The sequence below is a fragment of the Phalacrocorax carbo genome, chromosome 2 (assembly GCF_963921805.1).
Source record: "Phalacrocorax carbo chromosome 2, bPhaCar2.1, whole genome shotgun sequence".
Lineage (NCBI taxonomy): Eukaryota > Metazoa > Chordata > Aves > Suliformes > Phalacrocoracidae > Phalacrocorax > Phalacrocorax carbo.
In genome coordinates this window covers 159234865-159249038 of record NC_087514.1, presented here as the reverse complement: position 1 = coordinate 159249038, position 14174 = coordinate 159234865, and the positions used below count along the sequence as shown (strand labels likewise).

The 14174-nt window shown below is 43.6% G+C and overlaps 1 protein-coding gene across 3 annotated transcripts in view; it reads left to right on the top strand.

Moving 5' to 3' along the window:
* The window catches only part of DPP6 (dipeptidyl peptidase like 6), a 576690-nt gene extending 568563 nt beyond the window's left edge, over window positions 1-8127 (top strand). For all 3 annotated transcript variants that reach the window (XM_064445043.1, XM_064445042.1, XM_064445044.1), the window contains exons 22-26: window positions 553-658; window positions 1512-1570; window positions 4128-4200; window positions 4300-4373; window positions 5921-8127. In XM_064445043.1, the coding sequence (XP_064301113.1) occupies window positions 553-658; window positions 1512-1570; window positions 4128-4200; window positions 4300-4373; window positions 5921-6067 (459 nt within the window). In that variant the 3' untranslated portion in view covers window positions 6068-8127. The remainder of the gene's footprint in view (window positions 1-552; window positions 659-1511; window positions 1571-4127; window positions 4201-4299; window positions 4374-5920) is intronic.
* The last annotated feature ends 6047 nt before the right edge of the window (window positions 8128-14174 follow it).

The following is a 14174-nucleotide window of genomic DNA, read 5'->3' as shown; positions in this document are numbered from 1 at the left end:
ACAATATTGATTTCTGAGGCTGATTTGCACCGCAGTATGTGCCCGGCTGGGAAACAGCAATTGCAAAGTACACACAGCTTGAAATGAGAATGGGACTGTGAGTAGAAATTGTTTATTGTGGGAGATACAGGTTTAGAGTGGGCGAAGAGAGCGGCGCATACAGCAGCACCCCTGCAGGGAATTGTTAACAGGCTGACAGCAGATGCTGAAATTGTGACGTCCGTTTTACATAGCAGAAGACTGGGGTAATATTTTGGAGAGGTAACACGCCTGATTAGACCTACAGCCATAAAGTGGGATGAAAAGAGGCAAGCTTTTGGGCACACAACCCTCCTGCCTTCAGGAGAGGGCAAAGAGTATAGAGCTCGTCTTCAGCTGCATCTGTCAAAGCCAGGGAAACGTCCCTTGTTTCATGTGTTTTTCAGGGCAAGGTATTAAGGGCTCTGTAATGGCTGAGTTTGCTGCAAGGTCTCAGCTGCCCTGTTTCTGCACCCTAAAGCAGCAGTGCCTTGAGGCAGGACCGCTGATGCCACTGCCTTTTTTGTGTTCCAGGATTACGGTGGCTACCTGAGCACTTACATGCTTCCAGCTGGTGAAGAGAACCAGGTGTTCGCCTGTGGAGCTGCTCTTTCCCCGCTGACAGACTTCAAACTATATGGTAAACCCCATTTCAGAGCCCATAGACCCTCTTGCTGAGCACAAATGATGTTTCTGCCCTAACTTTTCCCATTTATCTTCTCTTTCTTCCCCAAGATCCTGCCTGGTTTTTATTTCGTGTCTTCTTAGGACTAGCTATAAACCCTTTTTTCCCGCTCAAGATAAATTTTACTGGCCCCAGTGGGACCAACCATGGTGGTCAGCCTAATAAAATAACTTTTATTACTCACTTCTTTTAAATAAAGAAGAATTGGCTCTAGACCCCTCCAGCCTCTGACACCAACTTGCACCACTCCCTTGAATGCGCTTCTTTCTTGCCTGAACCATCCATTCATGGCATGGTCCAGCCCGCTCGCCTCGTCGTCTCTCTGGCGGCAACACTCCACTGCACATAGCGGTCCTTCCTCTCAAGGACACCAGTTCCCTGTGCACTTAGTGCCAGTGAAGATCAGGGGACTGCTATGAAAGTCAGTGGTGTTAAGCCAGCCCTCAGGACCCCTACAGTTATCCCTGAGAGCAATGGGAGCTTGCAGTAGACTGTTGATGGGAGATGGCCCCAGGTGAGAGGAGAAAAGGACACAACATGATAGTGCTCTTCTCTCATATCTTGGCTGCTCTGATGAAGAAAAAGGGGTCTTCTGTGACGTATTTAGAAACCATAAGTATGTGGTGATAATGAAAGACTGTAGTATCATGCATATTAGTGCATTTTCAAAACCTTTTAGAAATATGTCCTCTGTAACTAAGGCAATGCTAGAAAATAAGACCTTTTTTAGTATTTGCAATATCTGACTCAGAAGCACCAGTATACTCACCTATGATTGAAAGAGATGTTTTCTTTTTTTCTTTTCAAGCTTCAGCCTTTTCTGAAAGATACTTGGGCTTGCATGGGATTGATAACAGAGCATATGAGGTAACTGCCTGGACACTGCATTTCCACGATAAAATGTGAACGGGGTTTTAACTCTTCCTCAATGTGTTCTCTTTTGGGGAGGAAAAAAGGATATGCAGGATGGACTATATGGATGGACTATATATAGACTATATAGGCTATAGACTATATAGACTATATAGTAAAACTCTATATTTAAAAGGCAGCAAGGTGTCCTTCAGCCTGCTTACTGCTTTCCATATATTAATAATAGTGATGAATATGTTTTTTATTGATTAGCCTTCATGTCTGCCTCTCTAAATTGGGTAAATACAGTTATTCCAGTTTTACAGATTGAAAGAGCTGAGGCTGAGTGACCCAGATGTGCCCAGGTAGACACAATGTCATGATCTCCTTTAAAGATCATCCCAACGGTCTTGCCACTTTCATTCTTTCTGAGCTATAATTTTTGACCCAAAATCATATGAAGCTCAGATTCTCTTGGCTTTTTCAATGTAAGCACAGGTGTGATATTTCAGGTAGGTAGAACTCTGTGCCAGCGTTGAGCAGGACATGGAAAAGGAGACATGGCACCAGGTAACAAAGATGTTGTTTAACACGTATGATGGGATCAGTTGGTCCATGTCTTCTTTCCTTCAATTACTTGGAGGAAAAACCTCATGAGGAGTAGTCACACAAACAAAATTTGTTATACAGAAAACATTGTTAAGCCTACCAAGCCTTGCCTTCAGCTAGAAGACACAAAGGCAGCAAGGTTTGAAACTGTTTTCTTACGGAGAAGGCAGGTAGCACCCTGTGCCCCTGCAGTGGAGGCTTTTCTGGCTATCTAAATACTGAGTTCATTGTCTCTCAGGTTTTGCACTTGTGATCTCTAGATAATTTCAAACACTTTTAGTCTTTTTAGAAATCTGAAGGCAGGTCAGCAGAGGTGAAAGCAAGGGAAAATATTCCAGAAAAGAGAGCTTTGTATTGCCATGAGCTCTTTGTGCATTGAAAAGCTGGCCTAAGCAAATAGTGGCATTTTCGGTTGACTTGCGATTAACTGCTAGGAACAGCACCTGAGCTCTCCGCAGAGCATGGCACTGTTCTGGGTACAGGCCCTAACTGATACACATCTCCTACTTACCACAGCTGAACCATTCATTGTTTAGGGAGAAAAATTGTTGCTAACCCACGGACCAGACATGAACTTTATGAAGGTCACATAATTCAAGACTCAATGTAGAGTCCAGAAAAGCTGTATTGTCATGTGGTAGGTTACAACTGAGGGAGCGGAAAGGAAGGAGCCATATAGGGGGAGAACGAAGTGCAAGGTATGTGCATACACCATCACAAGACTTAAGCATTGCAAACAGATATCTGAGGATGAGAGAACTCATTAATGAAGTCCAACAATAGAAGGAAGATCAGAGGGCACCTTTGCCAAATTTGCAAATGCTTTCTAAGTCTGTACAGAGTGTGGAGCTGCAAGAAAGCCAGAACAGGCCTGCATCCACCAAAATTTCCAAAAACTTGCCTCTAGTACCAAGGAAATATGCAGAGCCCCTTCTAATTTTCAGGGTTGTTTAGTCTTTTAAATGAGGAGATATCCATGTAATCTGTAATGCAAAATGGCAGTCACCTTATTATCTTAATAATACATGCCAATGTTTTTAGCCAGCTAATTAGACCTCCATAGCCAGCCATGGAAGGTCCTGTAACTGTTGGAGATGCACTTGTCTATCTTCTGTGGAAACCACGTAGGAGAGTGGGAAGATGAAAACAGGTAGAAGACAGGATTGATACAAGGGTGTCTTAACTGGAAAATACAATAACTCATGTAAGTGAGAGCTAGGGCACATGCATTTAAACAGTGAAGGAAACAGGAATTTAAGCTGAGATAGCTGTTCTTCCCTGCCCCCCTATAAAGCAGTAACATCTGTGATTCAAGGCGTACATTCCTTTTGCCACTCCAAGCCTTTTTGGAGCCTTTTGGAGTCTCCTTGAGATGTATATTCTTCTGAGCAATGCAGCATAAAGTGGAGATGTCCTTTATTTCTCTTACCCAGCACCATTTGCAGTCACTCAGATTTGTATTTCCCCTGTGCACCTGAAAGGCAGTTGGGGGCAAAGGCATTCTCAGCAGTGGACACTTGAATTTAGTATCAGAACTTAATATCCCCTGGGCTGTCAGGGCTCATTGAGGTTGGCTCTCAAACCATACCAAAGTCACTCCAGCTCTCTGAAGTGTTCTTCGGCATAGGCACCTGGGCACACTTTTCATCGGTGTTTTGTATTCACTGGAAAATCACTTTGACATTTTCCATGTGTTCTGCAGTTCAGGATTTTGGTGAACATTATCAGAACAGACGAGGGACTCTGACCTCTTCCAGCTGCTGATACTGAGGCTGGAAGGACAGGGTGGGGGTCTGTTTTACCTTCAGACTGATTCAAGTAGCCAAGAGAATATGCTGTGCTGGTATCTGCTAGTTATCCTTGCGATGAAATATCAAATGGAATTAAGTACTTCTATTTTCTCCATATAAACTGCTAATTTCTAGCAGGATTTTTAATCTTATTGCAACCTTTACCTTCACAGATCACCAAATTAGCACACAGAGTCTCATTACTGAAGGAACAGACATTTTTGATCATTCATGCAACTGCTGATGGTAAGTTAGCCTATCATTTGAGCTCATTATATGTTTGGGGTGGCTTTGATTTTTCTTAATTAAATTTGCCTCTTCAATGATTGTAATCTGTTTTTACAGAAAAAATCCATTTTCAGCATACTGCGGACCTTATCACACACCTAATTAGGGCAAAGGCTAATTACAGCTTGCAGGTACAGTATGTGTTTCCTTTTTTCATATTTGAACAGTTCTTTCCCAGTTTGAACTCAAAATGCTGTTACGAAGCAAGCTTTGAAATGCCACTTGAAAACTCAGCCTGGCAGTAGAAATAACACCAGCGTATAACGTGTTCCTGTGTATGAGGTGCTTATTTGATACCACTATTTTGGATTGGACAGTTGTTGAACAGTTATTAAATTACAGATAATTAAATTTTGAGAGACATATCTCTAAGGAAATGGTGCCTGTTTACTTTCTTTGGGAACAACAGGCTAAATTCAAGATGAATTAAAGGGAAACGGGGATCTAAATTAAATCAAACAGAAAAGGAAAGAAATGTCTCTTAAATCTGACATCCCACTGCGAAAGACATGCTCTGGTCTGGAAAGCCCCTCTTTCTGCTGAATTACATCTCTGATTTGCTGAATGGCCTGTGGCCAAGCCATTAAATCTTCCAAAATGAACCCATCCACCAGCCATGGGGATGGTCCCTGACCTCTGCTGCATCTCAAGCCACCGCCAGGAAAGTGCGACTAGCCCAGGATCAGGCCATGCCGTGGACCATACTACAGCTCACAGTACAGATGGTTGTGTTGCAGGGCCCAAGTCCTACTAACGCTTGATTTACTGAATACCAGCTCCCTCTGGCTGCATTTCTGCAAAGCTTCATGTGATGGGTACGCTCACTCCATCATGCTCCAAAGGCAGATAGGCTGGAGCACAGACACAGGAGCTAAGCAACGAGCGCCGCACGGATTGGGTCAGCACTCCGGTGACTGAGGCACCCCTGCGTATTTCCCAATGCAGAAGCATTAGCACTTTAGAGCTTGAAGCCGCTGATGGGCTAGAGGCACCTCAAAGATTAGTTGAGGACTGAATAGAGGGTTGAGGGATCTACATCTTGGACTGAGGTACTCGGCAATGAGACACCTCGGTCCTGCCTGCAAGGATCCAGCCCTATAAACTCATGTTTTCCCCCTTCAACATCCTGGTCTAGACAATCCATTACAATTCTCTTGCATTCCTTCAACACATGCAGAACTTACCCATTTCATTAAAATGGAAAGTTATGATTAAACTATTTCATTTCTAGCTTCCCACATTTTTTCTATTTAATTACTTTTCCAGCAAGCTTTATTTCAATTTTTTTACTTAATGAAGTTTTTTCTTTAAAGCCCTCGTTTTAACCAGTAACACCTACTGCCTTTTCTCTGCACATACTTGCAATGGATTTTTTTCAGTTTTCACAAGGACTAAGCACTGTTATATGTAAGTGTTGCCTGGTTCTGCTTAGCCTGAACTTGTTCAGAATGGAATTACATAGAAAACCCTCCCCAAAACAGTTCCTTTTGAAGGAAGATGCAAGTCTGCGCTCAGAGCACAGTGGTGCCTGGATTACCCTGGACCTCGTGTGCATCCACTGGAAGATGTGCAGTGCCAAGCAGGAGCAATGGGTTCACAGGCCAGCTCGAGTTGCACATACGGGTGGTCAGTGAGCCTTTAAGCTCCTAACAGTGTGTATTTCCTTGTTTCTTTGCAGATTTACCCCGATGAAAGCCATTACTTTAGCAATGCAGCATTGGAGCAGCATTTGTACAACTCCATCGTCAACTTCTTTGTAGCGTGTTTCCAAGTTCAGGACAAACTCCCGATAGCCCCACTGAAAGAGGAGGAAGATGACGATTAACTCTACTTGTCCGTGCTAAGCACAAGGCAGATGTCTTAACAATATGCAACTGGATCATTTTCCTGAAGAAAGAGATGTTACGTTGTTAGCATGTATTTAAAAGAAAACTGAAAGCAGCTCATCTGCTTTACTTGACAGCAACTCCTTCCTAAATGGAAGAACATTAAGCATGGTGAACTCAGCAGAAACTGCTGTCTGAAATTAATCCATCACAACCAACACCTTCGTTTTCTTTTTTTTTTTTTTCCTTTTTTTTCTTTCTTATTTTGTTTGCCACAAAGTGACTTCTAGTGCGAAAGTGGCAAGACATTGAACTTGAAGGAACACGCCAAGAAACCTCTCTGAGGACTGGAAGATTTAATGTCTCTTTGCATTCAAGCAATCAAGCAGTAGCAGTGAAATCCGTCACCCATATTAAGGTTACTATAGTTAGCATCACACTGTCAGAAAAAAGATCTAACCTAATACATAGAAAAGATTATAGCACAATTATTTTAAAGGATACTGATTCATACATACTTGTCTTCTCTTTCCCATATTCAGAAGGTTTCTCATTGCTATAGGACACACAAATTCAATTGTACAAAATATTGCTATAGTTACGCTGATCTTTACCTTCCTGTAATTCTGTCTTAATTTTGTATAGCTTTTACTTCTGTTTTCATTGGGTCTCATGCTTACTTTATTAGCTTCTCAGCTTGTTCTGGATGGGGAAAAAACGTACACTGAATTAACTAACTCACTTTAGACCTTAGGGGCCTAAAGAGGCAACGGGGTCAAGGTACCCAGACATTAAAAAATCTATTAGACTAAAGCAAAGGAAATCTCACTCTCATGTCCCTGGCACAGCCTTTGCCTGCACGACTGAGTATTTTCTTTGGAAGCCTTGAAAAATATGCACATAAATAAGCTAAATCAGCTTAACGTTGAGGTATTTTTATTGTACTATAGAAAAATATGCGGCGATCACAATTTTTTTTTTTCTTCTTTTAGTGTTCGAACAATAGGTTGGCAGCCTATTGGGAAAAGGGTAGATGAGGCTATGGTAGCAGGAATTTGTACCAGATACTTCACAGCTCATCTCATAAAGCCATTTAAACAGAACCAATGTGCAGAGATTTATTGCACATGCTGTCGGTGGCTTAGTTTTATTCCAGGTCAATGATTAGCACATTCCAAACACATTTAATTATCTCTTCTGCTCACACTAGCATAAAAGAAAACAAATGGGAGCATTTTTACTTTAAAATATCTAACATTTCATTACAGTGGTGCAAAGCAACTTTTAAAACTTCTCGTGAAAAAATCCAACTCTCAGAAAGAATTCCAATATTCATTCACTTCCACTTACTGCATCATAAGAATTTTGACTAGTGTCGCTCCTTGTAAAATATTCTGACCAAATGTACAGCCAGTATTAATACTGTATATTTCATTTTGTTGTATATAAAGGAATGTAAGTCAGTTATTCGTCAGGTCCCCAATCCAATATTAGTCTTGTGTTCAGCATGCATGCGATAACACTTCTTTGCTGATCAGGACTCTTTAGAAGTACTAGCTTGGAAATATAACAATTAATGTAATTTCTTTTCTTGTTTTGACAGCTTGAATGTCAATGCCAGTTCCTACTTTTTACATAGTACTGTGGGTAAACTCACATCCTGACAGCAACGATGATGTTTCCATTGTGTTCTTTAGTGTGTCTTTTCTGTTATCATTATTTTAAGCTTTGAATGTTGGTTGTACTTTGACCATCATGAAAAATATATTGATAAACCACAGAAATGACCTAGTTCGGTTTTGATTATCTTCTTTAATTTACAGTGCATCGACATTGTGTGAACAAGAACTACGGTATAAATCTGCTTTATCCGGCAAAATGCCAAATAGACAATAAGAATGCTGCGTGTCCGGTTTTTGCTACACTGAACAGGCCCAAAAGCCTGAAATGAACTTGACCCAAGAAATGTAAAAATCTGCTCTGTCCACAATCTTTTGTAGAAAGAACTTTAGGATGTGGCATGGTAGTGTTTGTTCAATCATGGAATAAAACATTATTTTACCACCCTGGTTGCTACTGCTGTTATTTGGTGTTAAGCCCTTAAATGAGCATTGAGTTGCTGGAAGTGGTGTTCCTGGTTGAACTGAGCCCAAACTCCAGGGTGCAGATCAGAAAAATTAAAACAAGTCTTTATAAATAAATACACATTGCCATTTAGTCTGCCTGTAACCTTGGTAAATGGTGTCACCATGGTAAATGGTGACTGCTTTTGAGGACAACATGTAGTAGCACCAAGTGGGTTCAATCGCAGTGTAGCAGTTCATGAGAAGACCCCCATCACCCTCTAGTCTTTGGTGAAAATGCACCTTCCCTCCCTTTCTGCCTGCTGACCCCGCTGCTGGAATACTTGCTGACCTGGCACACGGGCTTCCTAAGGGCATCAGCCAGGCATGACAGCTTGACCAAGGGGATTTTTGCTGTTTCATCCTTTGTCCCTCTTCCCAAAAGCTGAAAGTTGTTTGTGGGTTATGAAGTGGGAACAAAGCACTAAGACTTAATGAGTCTGCCATAGCGGAGTTTTGTGCAGATGGTTCTCCACCAGGAAAGGGGCAAGCAAGAGGAGGGACTCCTACCACCCAAATTCAGATATGTTTCCCTTCAAGCCAAAAGGAGAGCCATATACCTGCCACGGCTGTGCTCAGATGCCTCCCTCGAAGGAGTGGCAGCTTTTCTGTGTGCCTGTTTTGCACTGCTGGCTGCGGGGATGGGAGCAACTATCCCAGACTGAAACAGCTGGGGGACAAGTTGGGGGCCATCCCTAGCTGTCCCCCATAAGAGCATTTCATGGACTACAAGATCATCTGGATGTTCCTACACCTTCTTTACACCTGGAAGGGAAATCCTTTCATTTCACAGATTTCCTAGGCACATAGGGGGTTTGCTCAAAATAGAAGTCCTGGCTATGACTGTACCCTACAATACACTGTCCAGTTCATCTCAAGCAATAACTTCAGGAAAGTTTTAAATCTGCACAGACTTCTGTGTCTCTAGGCCTAATAAAGATATGAGAGATCTTTTAACCTTAAAACACTAAATCATGAGGCAAGGCTGTGATGCCGAGCAGCTACTTGGAGGTACAAGGATGACAAGGGTGCTTTCCAATGGCACCGTGCTGACTTGCTGCACCTCTTCAACATCCAGGGTGATGTCTCATCAGCTGATACCAACTTTACTGAACAAAATTCACAGGAAGAAAAATGTAATATTTCACAGCAAAACCAAGAAATTAATGTGGACACTTACTCTAACCTTTGTTGCCAGCAAATCAGGAAACAAGAAGCTTCAGCACTGGTACAGGCAGATTGCTCTAGAACAAAATAGCTTTGCTGTTATTTTGCTTAATTACCTAAATGTAACAAATATTTTTTTATTGTCCAAACAAATCAAGCTCATACTCGCAACGAACTGACACTTCTGGATGCCACAATGTTCAACTGTGGCATCCCAAAGCAGAAGAGAACTAATAAACTCATTCAGAAGGAAATGACAGAGGGAAAAAGGAGGCATTGCTGGTAGCTAATTAACAACTCCAGGCAGCCAGCCATGTCTATAGCTATCTATGGGTTCAGGCATGGAGCATATAAACCCATCCAAGCTCTGCCCATGAGCTCAGGCCCAATAAATGCTGCATCTCTGAAGGGTGGGAAGGAAAAACAATGAGTGAAGGAGAAAGGTTATGTGGGATGGTCACAACAACTTTCCCATGCGAAGACCATCGTAAAGTGCTGTTAGCAATGGCAAGAAATGGGTATTTAGTGGGGGAGACAAAAGGAATGAGGCTGGTGCTACTACCCTCATGGAGCTGTGCTGGTACTTGGAGAGGTGTTCATGCTTTTGCTGTCATGCTCATGTTGTCTCTCCAAATCTCACTCAGGTTGGCAGTGGTAAGGCACTGGATGTTTTAACTTTGCATATCAGGTCATAGGGCACATCTTGTCTCTTCCTGACCCAGCTGTTTGCTTATTTCTATTTTGCTCTCCCAACTTCGGCTCCAGGCTGGAGGCTCAGAGCAGAGCTAAGGGCACGTGCTAAGCCCTGTCTCCTCTTCCAACTTCATCTTTCTGTCTTCTCCCCATTCAGCATAGTTACAGTCTGAAGACAAACCCAGCACCCCGTTGGAAACTAGGAAGAGACAAATATAAAAGCAGCGTGTGAGCCCTCCCACTAAGCCATAACCAAAACAAATTCTTTATTTTAATAGCTAATTCATGCTTGGACAGTGTCCTTTGCTTGGTACTTATTCTTTTGCTGTGACAGAATAAGGAAGAGAAGATCCCCAGAGATGGGTTATTTGTCTTCCCTATTGCACCAGGCCAACTGCTGTGAAGGCACGTGCTGGTCTGGCTCTCCCCACTCCCACCATCCTGCTGGCCCTCAGTCCGCCTGGCAGCCTCAGCCTCTCCAAGCCTGTGGTGGGTGCAGAGCCAGGCAGCTCAGAGAGGGAAGGGAGTGGGTGCTTGGGAAGGATAGGAGACCGTATCATATTCAGGTTTTGACAAAGAACAGGCTAAGCATGGAGAGGCCTGTAGCCAACTAGCGTGCTCAGTTTCAGTGCTTCAAGTTGTGAAGGGTCCCACGTTACCCTCCCACTGCACCCTGCAGCTGCTGCAGACAGATGGAACACTAAAACCCTGGGGGGGTCATGCCTCTGCTGTTGGAAGAATCCATCAGTTTGATATAGCCCTGGGCAGGACATCTCGCATCACCTACGGCAGGTGCCAGGAGCTCCCCTCCACAGTGGCACAAGCCACCAAGCAAGCATATACATGGAAACAAGACTTTGGTCTTCCCTCCTTTTAGGCATCCTCCACCTAACTCAGCTCCAGACCCAAGGGGAAAGGATGACACATCTAGCCTGCATGGCAGGAAAACTGGGTAAGTGGTGATCCCGCTCTCTGGGAGCAGCTGCCAACGTCTTTGCTAAGCATTAATCTTCAACTGCCTCAACGTCATGACATCAGTGTGACCCTGTGTCTTTTCTTAAGACATCTCAGTGTGGGACTCAGGTGTTTATATAAGGACTAGAGTTTTCCTTTCCAAAACGAGCCCCAAAAAACCTGTTGTCTGCAGAGTTTTTTTGTGATTGTAACAACCTGAAAACACCATCTGGCTTTTCCACCGCTGCTCAAGAAATGAAACACCAAGGACACCCTGTTTCTGAGTACCCTGAGCTGGAATCACCCTGGCTGACCAACTCCAAAGGGGACAGAAAGAAAGTGGAGGGGCCTTTGGAGACAGGGACCAGTGGAGGAGGAGAAACCACCCCTGCTGCTACTCTTGCACCAGTGTGAGGCAGCTTGGGACAGGTCTCCAACCCCTCAGCTTTGGACCTGTCCCAGGATGGGGGAACCAGCTTGTCCCCATCCCATGGCTGGATGCAGGACCACCCTCCCAGTGCCGTCTTGGGTCCTTTATTTGGCCACAATAATCAATGTCCTTTGTAAGCAACAATTTCTGCTACAGCAGTTGTGTAGCCAGCAGCTGTGAAACAGAAGATTGAGAAATCCTTTGTAAAATGGATTTTTTTCTTCTTTTTTTCACTTCAAGGCATTCATTTAAAGCCTCATATGAAGCTACACATTCTGTCTCCTCACTGGTATAACAGCTTTAATCAAAACGTCTATTTTCATGACCAAGACAGAAGAGTAAAAAGCAAATTTAGATTAAACAAGGCCCCAGGAAAACACAAAAGTAAAGCATGCTCAAGTATTCCTGTGGAATAGCAAGGTTTCCCTCCAGTTTTTTTTCCTCTTTCCTTCATTATAAATGTACCTTTCAGGTCATTTTAAAGCAACAAACAACTCTTTCAGTGAGCTGCTGTGAATGCTCTCATCTTTGCTTGAAAATGCACCCAAGCCTTACACTGCCGTTGCAACAGCTGCTGTCAATGCCCTGAAATGTAGTTTGTGCTGAGCGTTTCCAGTAACTCGAACCGACAATGTGTAGTGGGTATCGGTAACCAGCCTGCACAAGCTCCCGAGTACCTGCTCCCCACTGCCTCATCTGGGAGCACCTCAAAGTTGGGGAAGTCCTTCACCTGGAAAATCAAACCTGGAGAAAAAACACAAACAAGGCAAATCCTCTGCTCCACATTCTGCTCCAAGAAACCATGGGAAAAGAGTGCAGAGACTCAGGAGCCCAGCAGGGCAGTCCTCTGCCATAGTTTCTGGCTGACTTTTGTTCCCTTTAAATTCACATTTGGATGCACAGAAAGCTGGAAATTCATGCCTGTACTTGACTCCTTCTTCATCAAAGCAGTGTAGCCAACACATGAGGCACAGTACACATGAGGCCATGTAGCTATCACGAGTCTGGTACGCACCCAAGTTACTGCCGCTTACTAAAAAGTGTTGCCGAGGAAGGAGGAGAGACAAAGGAGAGCCCAGAGATGAGACAGCCCATCCTGAGATGCAGACCCTCCCCTGACATGGTTAGGGTTGTGCCCATGGAAAGCACAGAGATCCTCCACCCCAGATGTTTTCAAACTATGCACTAAGAGAGGTCCACGAGAGGCAGAGGAGAAAAGCAAGCCTAACACCAGTCAGCTTAAATTTACTAGCTAGTGAGCCTCAGTGGTAAAGCTTTAGGAGTCTAGAAATCAAAGTGAGTTGAAAATGGCTGAGATCTGGTTCATGGCCATTCCCCCAAGGCAGAGGCTCTGAGCTGCTCATCACAGCCTGCACCCTCGGAGCTGCCAAGAGCAGCAAGCGGTGCATGCGCAGAGATATTGGGAGCACCGGAGGAACAGCAAGGGAGACAGTCTCACCCAAAAGCTGCCAACCAAGCCTGCAATTTTAACCTGCACCTTGCAGCTGGGAAAGTTAATGGTCACTGAGGAGATCAGCAGTGGCAATGTGAGCAGTAACCATGTCAGCAGTGCAAAGAATTGCACTGAAAGCCAGAGAGGGTCTGGAGCAATAACAGGGATGGAAATTCCCTCTTCCAGGCTAACAATACCACAGCTGGCATTTGTCAGCTGTTGTTGGTGATGGTGTTGTAGGGGAAAGGATCAAACAACGTCCCAGCTTTGAATGGAAACCAGAGCCGGTGCATTGTCAGCATTTTTATCCTTATCAACTTATCAACAGTGGGCTGCAGTTCTTGAAGAGGGATTTTTTGAAGGTAGAAGCCCTGAAAACATTAAATTCAAACCTCATTAACTGCATAGGATTTATCTGTGATCCAGTAGACTTCTGTTTTCACTGTGATGATTCTTATAACTATATAATTTATGAGGAAATTGGGATGGGAGAAACTTTTCTCACTTGCCTGTAGTGGCAGACTGTAAACAATTTGTCATGCAAGACAGTGACAGCAGCCAGAAACTCAGCCCAAACTTCCCCGAAAAAAATCTGCAAACTCTGGCTGAATAACTAACAGGTGGAAAAGCACTGCATTTTCCTACATTAGGCTTTTAAAGGCAAAATATCCTTCACTCCCCCACTCAGCACCTTCAGAAAAGAAATTGAAGAGGAAGAAATCCCTGTCTGAAGCATTTCACTGGATACAAAGGCTTGCTTTTCCTGCAGAGCCTCTGGGTTACCTGTTCTGGGAACTTCTTTACCAAGATGCTTTTTTAGAGTGCCACAGTTTTTCCTGGACAAGTGTCAGCTGGATTTGTGGAGTGAAATGTAGATGTTGACACTTAACTTCTCTGCAGCTGAGACCTCCTATTTAGGCTTCCTTTATAGCTTTTTTTACAGAAGACTAACAGGCGCTTTAGGGCACAATTTACCCACCCAGCTCCAGATGCCCACTTTGGGAGGGCATGTGCTGCATAGTCTGCGTGGACCACGAGGATCTGGGTGAGCAGATCACCTACAGATATCTCTTTTCACCCAAGGAGACAGGGAAAGCAAAGAAAGTATTAGATCTGTAAAGGGATGACTTTTAAGAAATGAACAAACCCCTCAGTTTTCTACCAAATTACTTATTGCAGCTATAAACAGAGCACAGACATGTGCTATTATATATTTATTACACCTTACAGTGCCAGGAAAGCTTTTGAGTGGTAGGATGCCATCTGCTGCTCCAAATAGTTATTTC